Source organism: Bubalus kerabau, chromosome 8 (genome assembly GCF_029407905.1).
Source record: "Bubalus kerabau isolate K-KA32 ecotype Philippines breed swamp buffalo chromosome 8, PCC_UOA_SB_1v2, whole genome shotgun sequence".
Lineage (NCBI taxonomy): Eukaryota > Metazoa > Chordata > Mammalia > Artiodactyla > Bovidae > Bubalus > Bubalus kerabau.
This window is the reverse complement of record NC_073631.1, coordinates 18969022-18995297: the sequence shown is the minus strand read 5'-3', so window position 1 is coordinate 18995297 and position 26276 is coordinate 18969022. Positions and strand designations below refer to the sequence as shown.

The window sequence follows — 26276 nt, the reverse complement described above, 5'->3', positions numbered from 1 at the left end:
CCTGACTGAGGACAGGAGGACACGGGCGCTGAGGACCTGACTGAGGACAGGAGGACACAGGCAGTGAGGGCCTGACAGGAGGACACGGGTGCTGAGGGCCTGACTGAGGACAGGAGGACACGGGCAGTGAGGGCCTGACTGAGGACAGGAGGACACAGGCAGTGAGGGCCTGACAGGAGGACACGGGCAGTGAGGGCCTGACTGAGGACAGGAGGACACAGGCGCTGAGGGCCTGACTGAGGACAGGAGGACACGGGCAGTGAGGGCCTGACTGAGGACGGGAGGACACAGGCAGTGAGGGCCTGACTGAGGACGGGAGGACACAGGCGCTGAGGGCCTGACTGAGGACAGGAGGACACAGGCGCTGAGGGCCTGACTGAGGACGGGAGGACACGGGCAGTGAGGGCCTGACTGAGGACGGGAGGACACAGGCGCTGAGGGCCTGACTGAGGACAGGAGGACACGGGCGTTGAGGGCCTGACTGAGGACACGGGCGCTGAGGGCCTGACTGAGGACAGGAGGACACGGGTGCTGAGGGCCTGACTAAGGACAGGAGGACACGGGCAGCGAGGGCCTGACAGGAGGACAGGAGGAGACGGGTGCTGAGGGCCTGACTGAGGACAGGAGGACACAGGCAGTGAGGGCCTGACAGCAGGACACGGGTGCTGAGGGCCTGACTGAGGACAGGACACAGGCGGTTAGGGCCTGACAGGAGGACATAGACGCTGAGGGCCTGACTGAGGACAGGAGGACACAGGCAGTGAGGGCCTGACAGGAGGACATGGGCGCTGAGGGCCTGACTGAGGACAGGAGGACATGGGCGATGAGGGCCTGACTGAGGACAGGAGGACACGGGCGCTGAGGGCCTGACTGAGGACAGGAGGACACAGGCGCTGAGGGCCTGACTGAGGACAGGAGGACACGGGCGCTGAGGGCCTGACTGAGGACAGGAGGACACGGGCGTTGAGGGCCTGACAGGAGGACAGGAGGACACGGGCAGTGAGGGCCTGACAGGAGGACAGGAGGACACGGGCGCTGAGGGCCTGACTGAGGACAGGAGGACACAGGCAGTGAGGGCCTGACTGAGGACAGGAGGACACGGGCAGTGAGGGCCTGACAGGAGGACACGGGCAGTGAGGGCCTGACTGAGGACAGGAGGACACAGGCGCTGAGGGCCTGACTGAGGACAGGAGGACACAGGCAGTGAGGGCCTGACTGAGGACGGGAGGACACAGGCAGTGAGGGCCTGACTGAGGATGGGAGGACACAGGCGCTGAGGGCCTGACTGAGGACAGGAGGACACAGGCGCTGAGGGCCTGACTGAGGATGGGAGGACACGGGCAGTGAGGGCCTGACTGAGGACAGGAGGACACAGGCGCTGAGGGCCTGACTGAGGACAGGAGGACACGGGCAGTGAGGGCCTGACTGAGGACATGGGCGCTGAGGGCCTTACTGAGGACAGGAGGACACGGGCGCTGAGGGCCTGACTGAGGACAGGAGGACACGGGCGCTGAGGGCCTGACAGGAGGACATGGGCGCTGAGGGCCTGACTGAGGACAGGAGGACACAGGCGCTGAGGGCCTGACTAAGGACAGGAGGACACGGGCGCAGAGGGCCTGACTGAGGACAGGAGGACACGGGCGCAGAGGGCCTGACTGAGGACAGGAGGACACAGGTGCTGAGGGCCTGACTGAGCACAGGAGGACACAGGTGCTGAGGGCCTGACTGAGGACAGGAGGACACAGGCAGTGAGGGCCTGACAGGCAATAAGCCCCACGGGTTCCGCACTCTTATTGGTGTTAATAATTCATCTACATACCATAATATAATCTGTGATGTGCTGCAGGTACTTGTTAAACTTTATCTTACTTGGTTAAAGATATCCTCGTTTTCCAACAGAATTTTTAGAAATTATTTCCTTTCAAATTAATATTATTATGAAATCTAACCTCAGGCATGAGAACCCTAAAGTCTACCATAACCATCCTTAACTCTGGACAATACCGAGGAAAAAAACTGTGTGTTGTATTATGTGAAGCTGTCCACACTCATTTGATAGCTTTCATTAACTGTTAGAACCACGCGCTGTGCTCCTCTGACACATTTATGGAAGATGTTTGCGAAAGTCACAAAGAAGGGGGTACGTGAAACCAATGAACAAACAAACCTAGATCCACCGATCCTTTACAGTCCCACCATTCAACAAAAGAAAAAAGGTGATGTAATGGTCTAAGACAAAGGAAGTATAATGAGCAAGGCCCTGTAACACACCCGCTACCTAAGTGGATGATCCCATTCTCACCTTTATCACGATCATAGAGTAAATCCTCTGTTGAGCAAGGGCTGCCGTCCTGGGATTCCGGGGGGCAGAAGGGAGAGGCGCAGGGTGAGTGGCTGCTGCAGCTGCTGCTGCGCTCCTGCACAGACGGGGTCTGTGTGTCGATGCTGCGAGTGCTGCTGCTCCGGTAGTGAGCAGGGAGGGGGGCTCTCCGGCCATCAGGGATGTCCAAAGGCTGGAAGAGCAGCAACCAGCACACAGTCAGTGACGGTTCACACGCTTCATCCATACAGAAAGCACATGCTGTTTCTTTTGATTTCACTTTTCACTATTATTGCCAGCATAGCTGATTCTTCAGAGAATAAAGATACCTATCTTAGGTCATCATTTCTGCCAGTTACCTTTAGGTCAGTACTCCCAGGAATACTCCTCTAGGACAGGGGCATCTTTTAACACTGGATCCTAACTGTGCCTGGCAGACAGCAGACACTCAGTAAACATTTGTCCAAAGAATTAGTCAAACTGCTCCAGAAACCACTTTGACTTGCTAATAAGAAAAGAGAAATCTCATATTCACAGGTATGGATTTCCATTTTTCATTCTTTCTTTTTTTCCTTTTACAAGCCAGGAACAGGTTTTGCAGGTTACCCAAAGTGTCTAATAAACAGACTTATTCTAGTAGAACTGAATGGAGGATATTAATGTAACTGAACAATTCTACTAATTTGGTATCCAACTGAGTAGGACTACTAATGGATTTTGCCTAGTTCTAATGCATTGTTCTGAGTGACAAAAATAAACAGAAATGAAATTATAATTGTAGACTCATATATGAATCATATATTTTCAACCTAAGAAGACCCTAGACCTCATCAGTACAGTATCTTCACCAAAAAGGAACTTATACAGCTCCGGCTGACATGATCATTTAAATGGCATCAGAGCTTCTGACTCTCTCTACTCCGCTTCTGCTGTAAAGATGTATCTTACTCATCAGCAAGCTAACAAAGTGAGGTCAACAAATACAATGTATATATTAACCATTTACAGTATTTTTGTTATTATATAGACAAGGATGAAATGCTGGGAAAAAAGAACCAGTATATGCTTAGTTTATTTACAACTTATTTTTACTATTTACAGGCTATCAATCCTGAGGTTTGTCATTTCAGAGATTTTAGAAACATTTCAGAGATTTTAGATTTAGAAACATTTGTCAGATGGAAAATGAATTAAGGTGCAACATGAGACTCAAAGAGTATCAGTTTTTTCTGTAACAAGTAAAGGCCAAAACCTAAAATGAAAACTTCATTTATCTATGCAAAGTTGCTAAACCAAATCTATACCATCTTTACAACCTGACAATGACCATGCTACTATAAAGAATATAGTCACTTATGGAACATTAGTTCATTTTGTAACATAACAAAAGTAAAATTTTCCAACTTAGGAAAGAAATATTCCCAAAGATATATTAATGTACTTGGTCAAATGCTAAGAAAATAATTATTTTATTACATTATTTTCTTTTACTTAACTAAATTTAGATTTTAATTACAACTCTGCACTAAATTCTAAGAAATCACTGGTGCAGGGTTTTTTTTTTTTGTTTTTTGTTTTTTTGACAAAATTATATGATAGCTGTGGGAGTTTCTCAGAACAATCCATCAAGAAAGATCATTTTGGAAAATACATGAGGCCTTTATGACAGAGGTCTTTCTTAAAACTTATATATTTAAGTTGACAACAATCTTACTTTAATAAAATGTCAATATTGGTAATCAGTAAAATAATAATGTATCAATTTGTAATTTAAAAAGTTTAACACCCTGAGTTATCTTTTATTCATGTCCTATTTGATAAACACAATTTTTCTGTAGTCCCACTTCTGAATCTGTAACTGGATAATATATACCAATTTCCTTAACCAACTTCTGTTTTGTTGGGGAGAGGGTTCAGAGAATTAGAATAACAAGACAGATTTTAGAGGTTTACATAGTTACACAAAATAATGATGGAAATTATAAAGGCTTAGAACAAAGGTCCGTCTAGTCAAGGCTATGTTTTTCCAGTGGTCATGTATGGATGTGAGAGTTGGACTGTGAAGAAAGCTGAGCACCCAAGAATTGATGCTTTTGAACTGTGGTGTTGGAGAAGACTCGTGAGAATCCCTTGGACTGCAGGGAGATCCAACCAGTCCATTCTGAAGGAGATCAGCCCTGGGATTTCTTTGGAAGGAATGATGCTAAAGCTGAAACTCCAGTAGTTTGGCCACCTCATGCGGAGAGCTGACTCATTAGAAAAGACTCTGATGCTGGGAGGGATTGGGGGCAGGAGGAGAAGGGGATGACAGAGGATGAGAGGGCTGGATGGCATCACTGACTCAATGGACGTGAGTCTGAGTGAACTCTGGGAGTTGGTGATGGACAGGGAGGCCTGGCGTGCTGCGATTCATGGGGTAGCAAAGAGTTGGACATGACTGAGCAACTGAACTGAACTGGAGAACATTGATATACTTAGGAAGCTACTGGCAGGCTCACCTGCCAAAATGATAACATTTTGATTTATTAAAACTTTGAGGCATGCTTAATCATAAATCTAAAAATTCTTAAAATTAATATTTTAGTTATTACTATTTAGTTATTACCAAAGTAATTCTGAAATGTCTACTGTGAAATTAGAATATGACTTATTTAAAACCAGAATTACATCAGTATATTTAATTTTCTAATATAGTTTTGCTTAGCAGTTCTTAAAGAATTAGCAAATGTGACTGATTATCTCATCCTGAAAAAATTAGACCAATTTTACTTCCTTACATTACTGTTCTTAAATGTCACATAATGTATAAAGGAAACATTTTAATGGTATGCACAGCTAAGCTAAGAGCACAATTTCTAAAGGGTTCCTTTCTGGCCTAATGAATATAACGTAAAAATTTAACTCTTAGGGAGAGTAAAATAGCACAACCTTTTGGGATGGTAATTTTAGCCATATTAATCAAAATTTAAAATGTGCAAATGTTCTGACCTAGCAATTTCACTGCCTGGAAACTGTCTGCCAAGAGTACACCGTGTTTTCTAAAGCACTGCTTATGACAACAAAAACTGACAACAGTCTAAATGTCCACCAGTAGGGGACTTTTAAATTAAGGTACATTCATACAATGATTCAACATATATTAGCATACAGGCACATATCTGGAAGAATATACAATAAATTATGATTCGTGCTTATATTTGCTAAGCAATATTGAAAGTTGGAAAAAGGTTTTTTCAATCAATTTTATAAATATAAAATTATGTGAATTTTGAGATGAACTCTCAATCAGTGTTTAAAACCTACACATTATTTGAAGGAATCAGATACACATTTGACATAAATCATATTTTAGTTCTAAAAAACCATCAGAGAGATAATTAAGCCAAAAGCTACTTGATGTTTTCTTTTGTTGAATATACCTTTAAAATGTGGTCAAATATAGGTTCATGTGCAGGAGTGTCCAGATTTCTATTCTGGGACAGAGATAGTTTATAAAGTATTTTTGATTAATTCAAATGGATGCAAGACTTAACTATATGTGAAAACTAACACCATAAAACCCTAAGAGGAAAACACAAGACTAAATCATTGTGACCTTAGATTAGGCAATATTTTCTTGGATATGAACAGTGAAAAAGACAACCCACAGAATGGGAGGTATTTTCAAATCATCTAATAAGGACTTCTTATCTAGAAAGTAAGAACTTTAGACCTTTTACATGTCAATAGTAAAAGGACAACCTAATTTTGACATGGGGCAAATGGTCTAAATAGACAGTTTTCCAAAGAAGATATACAGTGGTCAACACCATAATGAGGTACCACTTCACACCCATCAGAATGGCTATAATAAAAAAGGTAATTATAAGTATTGCTGAAGATGGAGAAATCGGAACTTTCATACACTGCTGTTGGGGATGTAAAATGATACAGAGTGGCTACTTTGGAAAACAATCTGGCAGTTTCTCAAAAGGTTAATCAAAGAGTTACCATACTAGCAATTCCACTTCTAGGTATATACTCAAGAGACATGAAAACGTCACGTTCACCCAAAAACTTGTATATGAAGTTTTTTTCATGGCAGCATTATTTTTAACAGACAGAAAGTAGAAATAATACAAATGTTCATCAATTAATGACTGGATAATAAAATCTGTATAAGCGAATATTATTTGGCAGTAAAAAGGAATAAAAGTACAGATACATGCTACACTATAAATGAACCTTAGTTCAGCCTTAAAAACATTAGTCTGAGTGAAAAAGGCCTGATACAAGGGCCCTGTATTGCATGACTACATTTACATGAAATATCTAGAACAGGCCAATTCACAGACCAACTACATTAGTGGTTGTCTCACTGGAGGAAAAGGAAGAGATGACTGCTAAAAAGTACGGAGTTTCTTTTGGGGGTGATGAAAAAGCTGTAAAGTTGATTGTGGTATTGACTGCATAACTGTGAACATGCAAAAACCACTGTACACTTTTAATGGGTAAATTGTACGGTATGTGAATTATATCTAATAAAGCTGTAACAAAAAAGACTGAGATAGTTCACAGTATTAAAGAAAAAAGGGATTCCAACATCCCGTATACCCTTACCTTGGACACATCCTCCTTCCCATTATTTTCTTTAATGAATACCTTTTCTAATTCAGGACTTATTCCTTCTACATTGCAGGGCACACGTGAAACAGATGATTTTGGCACAGATATATTTGACAGCGGCATAGGGACTGATCTTGATCCGGTAGCCTACAAAACACAAGGTAAGGTGGTATCGAATTATTTGTGGATGAAGAAATTATGAACTAAAAAGCAAGGTAAATCTTAAAACAGAAACTCAGTGAGCAGTTATTTTGACATTTCAGATAACAATATAAATTCAGGTACACATATAGCAATTTAGGTTCCAAAGTAAGAAGGTAAAAATTACAGAGTCAAAATAATCCTTTATGGAAGTGTAAAGCTATAATTGTAAACTGTATACATTTTTTCAGCAGAATATCAGACAGAATCCTCTGTACTGTTTTTTCATTCATTTTTCTGTTTTTACTGAAAAAGCACAGTTGAAATCATGTAAACTGAATATATCATGTGACTCTTCAGCTCTGCTCTATGCTTACGTGTGTGTGTTTAAACGATTTGTTCCCCACACTGTGACAATCCCCATCTAGTATTTTTCATTTATACTTTATCCACAATTTAAGAAAACCTTTTGGATTACTAAGTAGTATGGCAACAATATCATGATAAGTTCTATAACACTCACTTAACAGCTGTAAGGCTGCTTTCAAAAGTCCTTTGGAGGACTTTTAAAAATTAATACCCCTCATAGCTGTCCTGTGGGAGGTACCATAAAGTGGAAGTCAAGCCTGTTGATTCTCAAGGAACTTAAAGAACACAAAGGAAATTAAAAACATAAACATGAACAAGGAAAAAAGAAAAATAATATGATCTGTACCTTAATCTGAATGGTTAAAGTTGATACATATGATTCACAATGAAGTAGACAGCTAGGCACTGATTAAATGAATATTTCCCATACATGCTATGCTCCTGCCATTTGTGAATTGCTGCCTGTGAATGTCCTTTGTCTTATATTAATGTATGAGCTTTTTTCATATTGAAGTTGTAACTCTTTGTCATCCATTTGCTGTTTACTTTAGTATGAAATATCTTTCTTCCAGTACTTTTATGGTTTTTCATATTTAAATATTTAACCTATTATGATTTATTTTTCTGTATGTTATGAAGTAGCATTTTTTCCCACATGGTAACAAAACTGCCCCAACATTTCTCTTTGGATTCTATATTTGATTTCCTTCAAGTGTTATCTGACAATCTCTATTCAGAGATCCACTTTAACTGCTATAATTGTACAACAATTACATTTTGCATTCTGGTATCCAGTAGGGAAAGCCTTTTCAAATTTTCTTTTTAACTGACATTACTTTTCCACATTAACATTGAAAATAACTTTTAAAGTAATAAAAAAATTCCTTTTACATTTCCATTGGAACTCAATTCATACATTAATTTTGGGCAAAAGACTATTTGAAAAATACTGAGTCCTCCCATGTATGAATGACTTCCCATTTATCTCTATTTTATATTTCATATCCTCAATAAAGTCTTAAACTTTGCATATTTCTTTTAAGTTTAATTCTGGGCATTTTATATTTTTCACCAGATATATACTAACATGCTATTTCTAGTTGTAACGTAGTAAGAAATACGTATTTGGTTTCCACCCCTGGTTCCTGACACAAAGTTCCTGAATTCTTGTAATTTCCTGAGGGATGGGGGCATTAGGAGCATCTTTTGTTCAGATATTTGGTTTCTAACACCGATCCTGACAGATAGCTCCTAAACCCCTTGGAATTTCCTAAGTGATAGGACCAAGAGTCTTTCGTTCTAATGAGGTGACTCTTAGTGGGTTCCTGAATAGGTTCAGAATGGGGTGCTGGTCACTAAAAAGAACCCATGCCTAGAAGCTTGGAACTTCCAATCCCACCTCTGGTGAGAGGAGAGGGAGCATGCCTATGTGCTGAAGCCTCCAAAAATCCCAGCACTGGGGGTCAGAGAGTTTCCAGGTTGGTGAACATATATCCATGTACCACAAGGGCGGTGCACACCAACTCCATGTCAGCAGAAATTCTTACATGTGAGTTACCGCCAAACTTTGCCCTGTGAACCTCTTCATCCTGCTGTTCATTTTGTTGTTCAGTCACTGTCATATCCGACTCTTTGCAACCACGTGGACTGCAGCACAGCAGGCTCCCCTGTCCTTCACCATCTCCTGGAGCTTGCTCAAACTCATGTCCATTGAGTCAGTGATGTCATCCAACAGTCTTGTCCTTTGTCCCCTTCTCCTCCTGCCTTCAATCTTTCCCAGCATCAGGGTCTTTTCTAGTGAGTCAGCTCTTTGCACCATGGGCCAGAGTATTGGAGCTTCAGCATCAATCCTTCCAATGAATATTGAGGACTGACTTCCTTTAGGATTGACTGGTTTGATCTCTTTGCAGTCCAATTTGATGCAGTCAAAAGCATCAATTCTTTGGCACTCTGCCTCCTTTATGGTCCAACTCTGACATCCATACATGACTACTGGAAAAACCATAGCTTTGACAAGATGGACCTTTGTTGGCAAAGTAATGCTTCTGCTCTTTAATATGCTATCTAGGTATTTCATAGCTTTTCTTCCAAGGAGCAAGCATCTTTTAATTTCATGGCTACAGTCCTTATCTGCAGTGATTTTGGAACCCAAGAAAATAAACTTTGTCACTATTTCCATTTTTTTCCCCTTCTGTTTGCCATGAAGTGATCGGACCAGATGCCATATCTTTCTTTTTTGAATGTTGAGCTTTAAGCCAGCTTTTTCACTCTCTCCTTTCACTTTCATCAAGAGGCTCTTTATTCCTCTTCACTTTCTGCCATAAGGGTGGTGTCATCTGCATATCTGAGGTTATTGATATTTCCCCTTGCAATCTTGATTCCAGCTTGTGTTTCATCCAGCCCAGCATTTTGCATGATGTACTCTGCATATAAGTTAAATAAGCAGTTGACAATATACAGCCTTGTCGTTTTCCTTTCCCAATGTGGAACCAGTCCATTGGTCCATGTCCAGTTCTAACTGCTGCTTCTTGACATGCATACAGATTCCGCAGGAAGGACGTAACGTGACCACAGGCAGGTATCAGACCTGCCTCCTAAGGTCTGATATTCCCTCTCTTGCAGAATTTTCCACAGTTTGTTGTGATTCACAGAGTCAAAGGCTTTAGCGTAGTCAATGAAGCAGAAGTAGATGTTTTTCTGGAATTCTCTTGCTTTTTCTGTGATCCAATGCATGTTGGCAATTTGATCTCTGGTTCCTCTGCCTTTTCTAAATCCAGCTTGAATATGTGGGAATTCTTGGTTCACATACTGTTGAAGCCTAGCTTGGAGAATTTTGAGCATTACTTTGCTAGCATGCGAGATGAGTGCAAGTGTGTGGAAGTTTATTCTTTGGCATTGCCCTGTTCCAGTCCTGTGGCCACTGCTGAGTTTTCCAAATTTGCTCATCTGTATGGACCCGTTATATCCTTTGTAACAAACAGGTAAATGTATTTCTCTGAGTATTTTGACCCCTTACAGCAAGTTACTGAACCTGAAGACAGGGTTGTCAGAATCCCTTCTTTACTACTGGTAGGTCAAAAGTACAGATGATGACCTGGAACTTTCAACTGGCATCTGACGAGGGGCAGTTTCATGGGGTGGAGTTCTTAATCTGGGGGGTCGGTGCTAACTGCAGGTAGTCAGTATTGTAACTGAATTGTAGGATGCCTGGTTGGTGTCTGGAGAGTCGGAGAATTCATTAGTTGGTGTGGAAAAAACCCCACGCGTTTGGTGTCAGGAATGTTGTAAGTAGAAGGAACAATATTTTACCTTTACTAGTACAGGAGAAAATAATAGATTTGTATGTGTTTATATCTTATCCATTTATTAAGTTCTCAGTCTTTTTATTGTGAAAAATTATAATCATAATTAACAGAATAGGTGTACATAATCCAGCTCCAAAACTTAACATTCTCTAATCTTAGTTCATCTAAACATCTACTTGGTTTTTTTCTTGGAGTATTAACACACATTCTAGACTTCATATTTCATCTATAAGTATTTCAGTGTGTATAGCAAGATAATTATTTTTAGACATAACCACAATGCCAAAAAAATCAATGTAAATTGGGAACAAGTGTATAAAGCTTTTCTTGTTAATCAGTAAGTCAATAGATATGCAGGAAAGGTGCCTGAAATAAACAAATAATAATGAATGGTATATTAATTCTATCAGATTAAGAAGAAAAAAAGGAAGGCATATGTGAATTTTCTCTTGAAATGTCTGCCATGTTTGTTTTACAGCTCTGATGAGATGTAACTGGCATACAATAAAATCCTCCCATTTTAAGTATGCAATTCTTTGAGCTTTGTAAATGTATACAGTCATCCAATTATCAGTATAATCACACTTTAGAAACGTCTGTCATTCAAAAAAATGTCTCTAGGGCTTCTCTACAGTCAGCTTTTCTAATACTTTTCAAAAAGGCAACATTTTGCCTTTTTGAAGATGTAAGGTAATGTAGCCTTTTGCTTCTGACATCTTTAACTGGCATGATGTTTTGAGATTCAGCCAAGTTGTCATAAATACCATCAGTTCCTTCTTTTTACTGCTGAATAGTATTACACTGTATGGATGTATGAAGTGCTGTTTATCTATTCACCAATTCATGGATATTTGCTGCTTTCCATATTTTGAGTTTATAAATGCTGCTGCCATGAACATTGATATAGATGTCTCTGTGTAGACATTATGTTTTATTTCTCATGAACAGATACCAAAGAGTAGAATTCCTGAGCTGTATGGTCAGTGTGTGTTAGCTTCTTCAGAAACTGCCACACTTCTTTCCACAGTAGCTGTTCCATTTTGTGTCCCACCAGCAATGTGTAGTTGTCACGCTTGTTTCACACCCTCATCACACTTGCTATTGCCAGTATTTTCCATTTCATCTTATCATTAGTTTTAACAAATTCCCTTTAATTTTCTAAATATACAACAATATCACAAATAGTGATAACATTCCTTTTTCTTACTGCTCTGTCTAGAACCTCTAAACTACTAGCAAATAACATCAATAATTACAGACATCTATGACTTAACTTTTATTTTTAACAGAAATACTTTCAGTATTTTACTGTTAGGATCTCACCACATTTGCAGGTAGTTACATTAGGAAGTATCCTATTTTAAAATAAGTTTTTATCACATATGGATACTGAGTTTTTATCAAGTGTTATTCAGCATCTGCTGTGACTTTCTAATGCAATGAACTAACAATGCATTTCCTAATGCTGAATCATCCTTACTAGATTTGTGAAAAACCCCTAATTAAAAATTTTTTTGATATGCAACTTGGGTTGCTTCTGCTATATTACTATATTTGATTTACTAAAATTTACATTAATATTTGTAAGTAAATTTAGAATATCATTTCCTAAATTTTGTTCCATAGGATCTACTAGTACAAGTTTGGCAGGGTGGGGGGACAAAAACACTAATTCTCAATTTCTTCATAAGTAAAGTGGGGTAAAATATACAAAGCGACACAGAGATAGATGGGTTAAGGTACTATTAGAAGATTAAACAAGAAAATGCCCAGAGTTGCTTAGTTAGTGAATGAACTAGGATTTCAGTCCAGGATAGTATAAATCATCCTTGAGACCATTACACTCTGTTATGTCTATTATTAAAAGATTATACATATGGCTAAAACAAAAACAAACATTTTTTAATAAAAAAAACACTATAATTTAATCAAGTTAGAGATGTACATTAATTTTTTTTTTAATCCTAAAAGGATGGATTCTTCCTTACAATGAACCCTTTGAAAGGAATTATTCCAATGGACAGCGAGTTGTGAGCCTACCTGAGTGTGACTGATGGCTATATGGTTGCCATGGAGAGGTGACTGACGATCTTTCTCCTTGCTGTGCCGACTGCTCTGTTTACTACGTTGTAGTTGCTGCCTCAGTTTGGCAATCTGCTTTGGGGAGAGGGAAAGAGAAGGAAGAAGAGAACAAAAGTGAATACCAAGCTTTAAGCATTTATTTTTTTAAGTTTGGATATTAAAAAATAAAAATTTTATCAAAGATCTCAAGAAGAGATATTTCATTACAATGATTTATTCTCCAATTTTTGATAGTTGAAACCATTGAAAATAAGAATATGTGCTACAAATGCTTCACTTATACAATTTAAATAGTGTTGTTGGTAAATACATTGACTAAATTTCCCCAGATTATTTCATATTTTACCTTTGTAACACCAGAGACATCTTCCCTTCTAAGCACTTTTTCTAAGGTGTAAAACTAGTATTTCATATGCCTACTGATTAAAGTCAAACCCAATCTCTTAATATATAGGGATCACATTAGTTTCTAAGTTCCCATCTTATACAAACAAAATTGATCTGGTATACTAATTTCTGAACATTACAAAAAAACAAAATCCCATGGTGTAAATCCTTATGGCATTTATTTAGCATTAGTCACTTGAATTTAACATCTTACTATATATTACTTTTAGTCACAAAATTTTTATTTTCCAGCTTTTTTGAGATGTAAGTGACATGTAACATCGTGGAAGTTAAGGTGTACAGCATGTTGATTTCCTGCTATTGTATACTGCAGAATGATGCTACTACAGCATAATAGCTCTACCCCATTACATAACTTGAGATTTATTCTCTTAGCAGCTTTGAAGTAATAACACTATTACTAACTGTAATCCAAATTCTATACTTTAGGTCCCCAGAACTCATCCATCTTGTAACTGAAAGTGTGCACCCTGTGGCTACTCCCCATCTCCTTTACCCTTCAGTCACTAGCAACCACCACTCAACCCTCAGTTTCTTTGAGTTTGGCTTTTCTTCTCTGGTATCACAACGAAGTGATACCATACCATATTTGTCTTTCTCTAACTGATTTACTTCACTTGGCATAATGCCCTCAAGGTTCATCTATATTGTTTACAAAAGGCAGGATTTCCTTCTTCCTCATTGCTGAATATATATGCCACGTCTTCTTTATCCACTTATTCACTGACAGACACTTGGCTATAGTGACATACATTTAAAAACAAATGTAACTTAGGTATTTTCCTAAGCGGAACAGTAATACTCCAAGGCTTAAGAGAAAAGTCATTTCTATAATATGGCTTGGAATTCATCAAACTATTAATATATTTTAGGTGCTATACAATCGTCTTAAACTGTGCCAGACCAGGAGGAAAACTTGAGCATTTTCAAAGGGAATCATTAGCAATTTGGGGCAAGTTACTTAATATTTTCCTTGTAGATGATGACATGAATCAATTAGTAGGTACTCCTTGAACACCTACAATGAGCCCAATTTTATGTTACTTACAAGGCAAAGTGCCAATACAAAGTAAAGTCTGTAAAATATATTGATTTTCTCAAAGAGATGTTAGCAAAATGCTTACCTTGAATAACCATGGCAATAAAAAGCAAAATAGACAGTTGCTATTAAAGCCTATAAATGCTCAAGGGGAAAAGCATATGGGTTGCTGGGAAAATTTATTTTTACCTGTGGCAAACAGAAGAGAAGCAGCATGGAAGAAAATAGAGAACCTAAAAGAAAATCTATATTTTTCCTTTTAAGTAAGATCCTTAGTCTCCTCTAGTGTTTTGAAACTCTTTGTAGCTTTAAGGACATCACATACAATTTCCTTACAAAGGTATACAAATGAGATAATCTGTGTTAATATTTGTGTTCCTTGCTCTCTGTTGAAATGACATCATTTTCTTCCAGAGAATATTAATTTTCATGAGAAAAGGAATCAAAATTAGTTGGTAATCATTATAAATCAAGCCAGACTATGATAAAACATAAATAGAATTTCAAATTGTACAAGTTATTTCATTAGGACAGGGGTATAAAATTAAGTGTTTTTGAGTATTAATGATGTTTTAGTGGTATTTCACGGAGAAGGCAATGGCACCCCACTCCAGTACTCTTGCCTGGAAAATCCCATGGACGGAGGAGCCTGGTAGGATGCAGTTCATGGGGTCATGAAGAGTCAGACATGACTGAGCGACTTCACTTTCACTTGTCACTTTCATGCACTGGAGAAGGAAATGGCAACCCACTCCAGTGTTCCTGCCCGGAGAATCCCAGGGACGGGGGAGCCTGGTGGGCTGCTGTCTATGGGGTCGCACAGAGTCAGACACAACTGAAGTGACTTAGCAGCAATGGTGTTCAAAACTGGCTTTTTAAAGAGCTTGTAGAAAAGAGCCCGTAATGCTTACAGATTAATCAAAGCAGTGTGTACTTTTTCATTTTTAAAATAATCTTTAAAAAAATAAATAAAAATAATCTGAAAACTGATCAATCCTAATCACTCTCTTTTTAAAGGGCTTTGAGATATCATAATAAACCAGAAGTTTTTTTCTTTAACATACCACTCTTTAACATGATACACACCCTAGTTTGCTTGGAATACCAACTTAGACTATGCAACCTTATAGTTTCCACATAATACTGTTTATCTCTGGATTATAATATAGTTATGCTTTTGTTTACAAATTAGAGATTAGAGTAAAAGGAAAGCCCATCTTACTAGATATATAATCAAAACATTACAACTCTTACTCAGGAACCATGTAGAATGAAAGCAGGGTATAATAAATCTTCCTTTGCTTCAGAATATAAGAGACTCCCGTGTTTCCTTACACGACATTCAGAAGAGTGGCTTATGTATATAACAACTGCAAATATTCTTGCCTTCCATACTTTCACTTAGAATTCTCCTTCTTTTCTCCCTTGGATGCTCAAGAGCCCATGGTTATCCAAAGCCATCTCTTCTCCCTAACCTCAGTACTAGTAGACACAAAGCTATCTCTGGGAGGAAGGCGCCGATGTGTGTGTTAGTTACTCAGTTGTGTCCTACTATTTGCAACCCCATAGACTGTAGCCCGCCAGGCTCTTCTGTCCATGGAATTCTCCAGGCACAAATACTGTAGTGAGCTGCCATTCCCTTCTCCAGGGGATCGTCCCGACCCAGGGATTGAACCCAAGTCTCCTGCGCTGCAGGCAGATTCTTTACCATCTGAGCTACCAGGGAAGCCCCAGGAAGGGGCTGAGGAAGTTGTAATTTCCGATCTAGTCATACACACCCTCCTGCCTAAGGCACCCTCTCTAGTCAATCTCACGTTCCAATGTATCGCACAAAGCTCTTGGTTCTCACTTCAGTGAGTCTATTCACCCTGGTTGCTGCTGCTAAGTCGCTTCAGTCGTGTCTGACTCTGTGCGACTGCAGAGACGGCAGCCCACCAGGCTCCCCCGTCCCTGGGATTCTCCAGGCAAGAACACTGGAGTGGGTTGCCATTTCCTTCTCCAGTGCATGAAAGTGAAAAGTGAAAGTGAAGTCGTGTCTGACCCTCAGGGACCCCATAGACTGCAGCCTTCCAGGCTCCTCCGTCCATGGGATTTTCCAGGCAAGAGTACTGGAGTGGGGTGCCATTGCCTTCTCCGATTCACCCTGGTTACTACAGTGAAACTCGCATACAACCTTCCTTTATAAAGGGAACCCTGAGTTATACTAACTGGATTTCTTAAACTATAGATGAATCTTACTTGTGTTTCTAAATATTCATTAGCAATGCTTAAGAAAAAATTAAGAATGGACCTTGAGGGGATTATACTAAGTGAAATAAGTCAGACAAAGAAAGTTAAATACTGTAAGAGCTCACTTATATATGGAATCTGAAAATCAACAACAACAACAAAAAACAACTCAGAGAACAGCTTCGTGGTTGCCAGGGGCAGAAAATGGGTGAGAATGGTCAAAGTGTACAAGCATCCAGTTATAAGATGAGTAAATTTTGGGGTGTAATGGATAGCATAGTGACTGTAGTTAATAACACTCTATTGTATATTTGACAGTTTCTATGAGAATAGATCTTAAAAGTTCCTATCTACACATACAAAAATTATAAAATTATGAGGTGATGGATGTGTTTACTAACCTTCTTGTGGTATTCACTTTACAATATATACATATATCAAATTATTATGCTGCATATACCGTAAACTCGTATGATGTTATATGTCAATTATACCTCAATAAAACTTAAAATTAAGAGGGAAGAAGAGAGGAGCATTCTCTAAACATGAAAAGGATCTTAAGCACATATACTCTGACATTTTAAAAAGTTAGGGAATAAGAACCCCGAGGTCACAAAGAAGAAATAATAATTGTAGGGAGATGAATTATCATAAATATTCACTAAGAAATGACTAAAATATTTGTGGAATTAGAGAAAAATCAGAGACTGGCCCCACTTAAAATCTAAGAACTGGGAACACATTTTACTGTACATTTTTGGAAACCTGGTCATATCACCCTTGTTTATTTGTAATTTTTGTCCTGATAGTTCTCCCATATTGTTAACACTTAAAAAAAAAACAAAAACCCTAAACTCTAAGCCTCAAAATACTAGTCGATTATTTTTGCCTCAGGTACTGAAAAGGAAGGGACAGAGGGTGATATTTCTCAGAATGAATTCTATTCTATAGTAGGCAGGGAATTGAGAAATCTTAACCAGACTAAGTAGATGCAGTAGGAACGGAAGCAAGATCCAAAGGAAAAAATGAGATGAGAGCTAGATTAACACTAGGAAAACGGCACTTTGCCACTCGTATTTATATTATTATAAAATGAAATATTTTCTATTTTGTTCTCATTCATTTCTCAATAAAAACATATGAGATAAATGCTATTATTATCCTCACTTTAGAGGTGAGGAAACTGAGGGGCGGGAAGGTTAGTTTGTTGAAAGCCATTCAGTTAAGTGGTGAAACAAGTACATGAACTTAGGGAAGTGGAATTCCAGAGTTTGCTCTCTTAATCACTATTCTATATTGCCTGAAGAATCAAATTAATAACTCACAAGGAGAGAAAGAATCTTACAAAAAGTAAGACAGACATATAAATAGGAAAACATACAAATGACAACAGCTGAGCTGTTAAAAGACCAAAAACAATTACTAAAGTTATTAATCCAACAAAATTTCCTGAAAATATAGCTTGAGAAGTTGTAAATCTCAAGCTGTTATTCCCTTTTATATGAAAAAAGAGAATACGTGACAAACTTGAGTGCTTACAAAGATCAGTGTCTCAAAAGAAAGGTTCTGCAGTATGAAAACAGAGTTTACATACTATATCCTTTGACAGTGTTCAAAGGAATTTAAAGTGCAACAGTACCTACTATAATACTAAAATAAAATTTAAAACTTTTACTTAACATAAATTTGAGCAAATCATGCTGTTTTACTTTTTTCTTTCATTTTCCAAAAGACAAATGCTAATGAAATAACTGGGGCTTCCCTGGTAGCTCAGATGGTAAAGAATCTGCCTGCAATGAAGGAGACCCAGGTTGGATCCCTGGGTCAGGAAGACAGTCTGGAAGGGAGAAGGGAATGACAGCCCACTCCAGTATTCTTGCCCGGAGAATTCCATGGACAGAGGAGCCTGGTGGACGACAGTGGGACAGGGCTATTCAGTCCTCTGATACCCAAATGCACACACATAGGCATATGTGTGTACAAACTGCATATACAAAGAACACACAGACGTGTAAGCACACGCATATGAATAGAGAGCTGTCACCTGCACACACATCACCGGTACACATGATGGCCACGTGCAGACTCACAGAAGCCCCCACCCCAGAACAAAGAAATAGATATTTCCATATACAGATTTATCTCCATAGACATAGCTAGCTTTGGGACACTTTAGTTTTTGATACAGAAATTTATTTACCAATAAGGTATATTTGCCAATAGAGGAATGCTGACAATAATATTAGACTAACATTGAGAAAAAAGTTCATAAAACTACTAGACTGCACGGATATACTGTAACCGCTTTACAGATGAGGAAGCACTTTAAAAAGTAAAGTATCTTTCCCAAGGTAACACAACTAATAAACGGCAGACCCAGTCCGTTAGCCTTTAGTCCCTAACCTCTTTCTATTAGCTACCAGTGCTGCTGAAAGTAGTACTACATTAGAGTTCACAAATAACCACTAATACCTCGCTATGTATTGGCTCATAATCGCAACCACTTTGCAAAGTAACTTCCTTTCTTAATGTTAGAGATATTGCAAGATGTGAAATTGCAGTAAAGATGAACAAAAATTTGATGTAGCAATTAACTGACTACATACTAACTTACTGATATATTTCTTTTTCAATAAGCAGTTTGATGACCCTAAACACCATTCTTATTGGTCCAATTTTAAATAATGAAAATATGACATCTTTACAATTCAATTTAATTTGAACTCAGAATTTACTTACTGGATGAGTATTTGTGCTTTTAAGGTTTTACCACATAATTAAATAAAAATTCTTCAGAATGTTGTCTTTTAGGTCCAGAGAAAATATTACTGCAATTATTTTCCTCTACTATGGTATGATAAAACAATTCTTTTTAAATAGCAAAAGTTAACAGAACATTAGGGCAGTTATACTCTTAGTAATGATTATGAGGAAACTTTTATTTTTCTTACTGAAAAAAGAAAGACCCCAACAATATCTGTTAATCACTATTTGATCAGAAACAAGAAATGTCCCTAATCATTTCACTTAGAGAAAAACTATCCCAAGTAGTAAGAGAGCTTATTGATGAGATAAAGAAGCAACCTATGATTTTTTTTTCTTATATCCACTGAAGAACTTAAAAATACTCACTTTTTAAACTTATATTTATCAAAGTCAGAAACAATATAAAAGTCAAAACAACGATATAGTAATATTATTTATATTCTGTCTGGGAATGTCACCCTCTGGGATAAAGAGTAGGTTTACTTACTCCTTACTATTAATATAAAAACAGTGGATTCTCCAACTTCTGTTTCTCTCCTGTAATGTGATCTATTATTTGTGCAGGCATCCACTTAAGACCCTCTCCATCACCCCCACTGGGGTTTACAGGAACTAATGCAAACTCAGTAGTCTTGTTACTTGCTATGCTGTGAATAATAAAGTCCACTGCCTCTAAACCATGAGCCTCATGGCTTCTGCTAGTGTCCATGAACTAGTAAAAGGCTAACTTATTAGGCTATCAATAGAAAAAATAAAATCCAAGATGTGAACCAGTGTGTTTCCTCTTCTGCTTCAAATGAAGAGAAAGGAGTTTTAATGGAACATCTTGGAAAGACTGATTGTTCCTCACAGATAAAAGGACATGACAGACTGGAATCTGACTCCCACTCCTGATACCGATAATGCTGAGCTAGGATGACGGAGATTTACTGTTGCATCAGAGTCAGCCTCAACTCCCAGATATTAATCAGATTTTTTAAATGTTCGAGTTTCTCAGTAACCATCTGGGAAATTTGAAAGTGAGAGTCCCAGTGGAGGGCTGGCTTAGGTTCTACCTAGGAGGGCTACCCCAAAGGGTAAACAGAGCTCAACACTGGAGAAACTGAACATTATTTCTAGAATTCTAGAGTCTTTGGAGAAAGTAAGCTAGAACCATAGGAAAGAGATGCAGCAACAAGAGATGTCCAAAGAAGCCAAGACATTTCAAAAGAAAGTCAGTTTCAAAAATCTGTCAAGACCAGGCAATAGAAAGGTACTTTATTAACAGTACCAGCAAGTAGGAACATTTCTGTTCCCCTTATCTCCCCATAGGGCTTCCCTGGTGGTTCAGATGGTAAGAATCTGCCTGCAGTGCAGGAGACATGGGTTTGATCCCTGGGTCAGGAAGATCCCTTGGAGGAGGGCATGGCGACTCACTCCAATATTCTTGCCTGGAGAATTCCACGGATAGAGGAGGCTGGAGACCTACAGTTCATGGTGTCACAGAGTCAGACACGACTGAGCAACTAACACAACACTACCACTCCATCTCTCCCTTAAGCTCCAACTCCAGAGGCTCAGACGCAGGAGCTATGGAGTTAGGACAAAGGTAAGCAAAAAAGACAAATGGAGCTTTCAGGTTCCCTTCCCCCAGGAAGCCACTCAGGGGTAGTATGCCCTAGCTAGAAGAGGAGCGACCACAATCGTGAAATAAGGAGGAGCTTTCCGAGAGACTGGAATGCATGCTCACTTAAAGGAATCACAGGAGTGAAAAAGCTTCTAGTTTTGCACTGAACTTCTCTCACCAAATAAAGGACAGTGAGAGTTAATATAAAGTCCTTTTATTATCCCATAAAGCCTTAGTTGCCTTTCCTAATATGTAATTAAGCTCTTTAAAAAGTAGATTTTACCTACTGTTTCTTTTGAAATTCTACATGCTTTTACACAATTTTGAGCATACAGTCTTATGCATTTGATGCTAATCCATGAACAAATGCAGTGCCACTACAGGCTGATAATGTATGCTAAAAATTATCTTTAAAATTTTCCTTTTTTCTCTTTTACCTCTATTAAATGTATACAAATCAAGTACCATAAAAATAGAAATAGAGTCACAGATGGAGAAAACAAACACAGTTACCAGGGGAGAAAATGGGGTGAGGGGGATAAATTGGAAGACTGGGATTGACATAGACACACTACTATATAAAATAGATAACTAATAAGGACGTACCCAATAGCCCAGGGAACTCTTCTCAATATTCTGTAAAGAACGATATGGGCAAAGAATCTGGAAATAAGTAGCCATATGTATATGTATGACATTCACCTTGCGGTATGGTAGAAACCAACACAACACTGTAAACCAACTCTACAGGTCACGCGACACAGCCCATCACTACACTGTACACGGCTGTCAGTTACAGGTTCTGATACATGAGCTGATAATCTGATTCCCAGTTTTTTCATAGGTAATCTGCTTTTTTCTAATTGCAAGAATGAGTATGTGTGTGTGTGCTTGATCTACAACTCACCAGACCGAGAAGTGGAAATTTTTGTTTTGTTTATCCTCCAAAGAATTGGTGGGCTTTTTCAATCTAAAGACCCACGTCACTCTCCAAATCCAGCATATTGTCAAACTTTAAGGAATATCTCTTCCCTGATACCTACTATTCTTACCTCTGGAAACTCCTTACTCAGTCTGTTTTCCATGTTTCTTAACTTCTCTTTCATATTTTTAATCTCTATCTTTTTAAAAATTATTTTTTATTGAAGTATAATTGATTTACAATGTTGTAGTAGTTCTTGGTATATAACAAAGTGTTAAGCTGTAGATCTATCTATTCTTTTTCATTGTTTTTCCATTATGGTCTACTACAGGATATTGAATATAGCTTCCTGTGCTATACAGTAGGTCCTTGTTGGTATCTACTTCGTATATAATCACTTGTACCTGCTAATCCCAAACTCCTAATTTATCTCCCCCACCTAGTCTCTTTCTACTTTGGTAACCATAAGTTTGTTTTCCATGTCTGTGAGTTTGCTTCTGTTTTGTAAATAAGTTCATTTGTATCTTATTTCCCTGGTGGCTCAGAGGGTAAAGCGTCTGCCTACAATGTAGGAGACCTGGGTTCAATCCCTGGGTCGGGAAGATCCCTTGGAGAAGGAAATGGCAACCCACTCCAGTACTCTTGCCTGAAAAATCCCATGGACGGAGATGCCTGGTAGGCTACAGTCCATGGGGTTGCAAAGAGTCGGACATGACTGAGCGAATTCACAGTGTATGAGTAACATCATATGGTATTTCTTTCTGACTTACTTCACTTAGTATGATAATCTTTAGGTCCATCCATGTTGCTGTAAATAGCATTAATTCATTCTTTTTTATGGCTGAGTAAATCTTTATCTAGTGCTGTGATGAACATATGGGTGCATGTATCTTTTTGAATTAGAGTTTTTGTTTTTTCTGGATATATGCCCAGGAGTGGGGTTGTTGAGTCATATGGTAGCTCTGTTTTTAGTTTTTTACAGAACCTCCATACTGTTTTCCATAGTGGCTGTACCAATTCACATTCCCACCAACAGCACACACAGGAGCATTTCCTTTCCTCCATACCCTCTCCAGCATCTACTGTTCATAGATTTTTTAATGACAGACATTCAAACTGTCGATTTCTATCTTTTTATTTTATATTCTAGATGATTTGCTCATCCAGACTTTCTCATTTGAGAGTTTTGATTCACTAATTCTCAATTCTGCTATGTCAACTTAATCCACTGAAGAGTTTACTTTCAGTTTCACCAACTTTTCAGTTTCACCAATAAGCCTTGGAAAGGACCCTTTATCATTCTGCCTAGTCTTACTTACTTCTGTTCTCATTGTGAGTTACTGTTTCATTTGCAATTCTTAAATATTCTAAGTTCTTTTTGGGGATTGTGTTATTTTCCCAGATACTCCCTATTTAATGTATCCACTCTCTCTTATAGCAATACATTTCCTTACATACCCTAAAACACTTACTTGCAAGTCCTCTGTATGTGGGAGTTTTATCCTTTGTAAACTCTTTACTTTCTGTCTTGCTCACAGTTCAACTGACAAAAAATCTGCTTTATTGCCATATTATTTCAAGGTTGCTCAAGACTATGGTGTTTCAAAGGTGCATATAGCTTCAGAGCAAAGATTTAAATCGGGAAGACTGGGGCTTTGCCCCCACATGAGTACAGCTCTATTCCAGACACCATATCCACACATAGCATATGGTTACTATTTCCATTTTTTTTACAGATGTTCTTTTTACACAAGAACACCAACAGTGTCAGGTGAAGTTATTTCAGATCTAGTTTAACTGTTTAGACACATGGTCCTAGTTCCCTGCTTTAAGCTTATAGCCCAGTTCCAATCTCCCATTTGCAAGACACATTTTACCCTCTTAAAAGGTGCTGCTGTTGTTCAGTCGCCCAGTCGTGTCCGACTCTTTGTGACCCCATGGACTGCAGCACGCCAGGCCTCCCTGTCCCTCACAGTCTCCTGAAGTTTGCCCAAATTCATGTTCATTGCATTGGTGATGCCATCCAGCCATTTCATCCTCTGACGCCTACCCTATTCTCCTTCTGCCCTCAATCTTTTCCAGCATCAGGGACTTTTCCAATGAGTCAGCAGTTTGCATCAGATGACCAAAATGCTACAGTTTCAGCTTCAGCATCAGTCCTTCCAACAAGTACTCAGGGTTGATTTCCCTTAAGATTGACTGGTTTGATCTCCTTGCTGTCCCAGCAACGCTCAGGAGTCTTCTCCAGCACCATCGTTTGAAGGCATCAGTTCTTCGGTGCTCCTCCTCCTTTATGGTCCAGCTGTCACAACCATATGTGACCACTGGGAAGACCAAAGACCTTTGTCGGCAGAATAATGTCTCTGCTTTTAAACACATTGTCTAGGTTTGTCATGCTTTCCTGCCAAGAAGCAAATGTCTTCTGATTTCATGGCTGCAGTCACCATCTGCAGTGATTTTTGAGCCCAAGAAGAGGAAGTCTGTCACTACTTCCACCTTTTCCCTTCTATTTGCCATGAAGTAATAGGGCTGGAAGTCATGATATTAGTTTTTTTTTTAATATTTAGTTTTAAGCCAGCTCTTTCACTCTCTTCCTTCACCCTTTATCAAGAGGCTCTTTAGTTCTTCTTTGCTTTCAGCCATTAAGGTGGTGTCATCCATATGTCTGAGGTTGTTTACGTTTCTCTCACCTATCTTGATTGCAGCTTATAACTCATCCAGCTCGGCATTTTGTTCATGACGTGCTCAGCATACAGATTAAACAAACAGGGTGACAGCAGGCAGCCCTGTCAAACTCCTTTCTATCTTGAACCAATCAGTTGTTCCATCCAGGGTTCTAACTGTTGCTTCTTGACCTGCATACAGGTTTCTCAGGAGACAGGTAAAATGGTCTGGTATTCCCATCTCCTTAAAATGTGTAGTAATCTACAATTTCTTAAATTTGGCTCAACTCAAGAGAAATCTGGCCAACACGATCCAGATTTCTATGAGTCAGATAACATCAGCATCTACTCATCATTAAGGATTTCCCTTCTATTCATGGTCTGTAGGGGGTTCTCTTGTCTTAAATGTAGCTAAAATATATTTAGGTATTTCTTTGAACACTTTTCACATTGTAGTCTTATAAGCTTGGAGCAAAGCAGAAGTAGACTATACAGGTGCTTTCACTGACATTTAAGTCAGAAATCCAGATGCAGATTATCTGAGGTGGGGAGCATATCTCTGACTCAGAAAGAATGGATGTGATACAGCTGAATTTTATACCATGACAAGGAAGCAGGTCAAAGTTATTTAAAAAAACACACAACGAATTTTAGTAGCATATAATTTTAAAAATATTACTGTTTCAATAACATTAATAGTTTTGGCTTTCGTAATTTCCTCAGATCCCAGTTTTGTCATCTTTTATAAGTATTCTTAATATTTTATGTAGTCTTTACCCATATACTCATTTTCCAGGCTCAGTTATATAAAATCTACCATGAATATGCCATGCAAAGCCTACTAGTCTTTTATGTCTATTCCTCTTTTTTTTTTTTTTTTCCATCTTTACTGAAGTATAATTTACATTGCCTTAACTTCATCCATTGTAAGGGTAAAATTAAATAAGTTGTAATCACTTTGCAGAGTTGCACAAAGTAATCACGAATCAATTTTTAGGACTTTTTCATCCCCCCCCATATTTGCTTTGAGTCTAGCCAATCACCACTGCCTCCACCCTAGTCCCAGCCACATGCAACCGCTAATGGGCTTTATTTCCTCTATAGATTTGCCCTTTCTGGCATTTCAATATAAATGAAACCATATAATATGTAATCTTATTCATCTGGCTTCTTTCACTTAGCAGGGAGTGGCAAGCTACAGTCTGCAGGCCAAATCTAGGATGCCACATGTTTTTGTAAATACAATTTATTGGAACATAACCACACTCCATACTGTCTGTGGCTGCTTTCACCTACAGCAGTGGAGCTAAGCAGCTGCAGCAGAGGCTCTGTGACCCACACACCATAAAATAGTTACTATCTGGCTTTTCATAGAAAAACAAAATGTGCTGACTCTTGACTTAGTAAAGCGTTTTTGAAGTTCATTCCCACTGTAGCATGTATCAGGATTCATCACAGTGTTCCTTTTTATTGCTGAACAGTCTGGTATTGCATGAATATACGACATTTTCTTTATCCATTTACCAAACAATGGCTATTTTGATTTTTTTGTTTTTAGAGGTGTTTTCAAGACTCTTACAGAGTCCCAGAAATAGAATTGCTGGGCTATATGCTAAATTTCTGATGAAGTTTTCATTTATTCATTTTTGGCTGCACAGATTCTTTGCTGCTGTGCAGGCTTTTCTCCAGTTGCAGCGCGGGGCGGCCACTGTTTGCTGCGGTACACAGCTTCTCCTTGCGGAGGCGTCTCTCGTTGTGGGGCACAGGTTCTAGGTGCATGAGCTTCTTCAGCAGGTGCAGCACGCAGGCTCAGGAATTGTG

The 26276-nt window shown here is 38.9% G+C and overlaps 1 protein-coding gene and 1 long non-coding RNA gene across 3 annotated transcripts in view; one reads left to right on the top strand and one right to left on the bottom strand.

Annotated features, from left to right (window-relative positions):
* The window catches only part of LOC129658943 (uncharacterized), a 57872-nt gene extending 44866 nt beyond the window's left edge, over positions 1–13006 (top strand). For both annotated transcript variants that reach the window (XR_008717601.1, XR_008717602.1), the window contains exons 3-4: positions 6999–7086; positions 12712–13006. This is a non-coding gene — a long non-coding RNA (uncharacterized LOC129658943). The remainder of the gene's footprint in view (positions 1–6998; positions 7087–12711) is intronic.
* The window catches only part of GLCCI1 (glucocorticoid induced 1), a 108511-nt gene that overhangs the window by 18105 nt on the left and 64130 nt on the right, over positions 1–26276 (bottom strand). Inside the window, exons 4-6 of the mRNA XM_055589848.1 lie at positions 12781–12897; positions 6920–7072; positions 2303–2513 (exon numbers count right to left, since the gene is read on the bottom strand). Of these exons, the coding sequence (XP_055445823.1) occupies positions 2303–2513; positions 6920–7072; positions 12781–12897 (481 nt within the window). The remainder of the gene's footprint in view (positions 1–2302; positions 2514–6919; positions 7073–12780; positions 12898–26276) is intronic.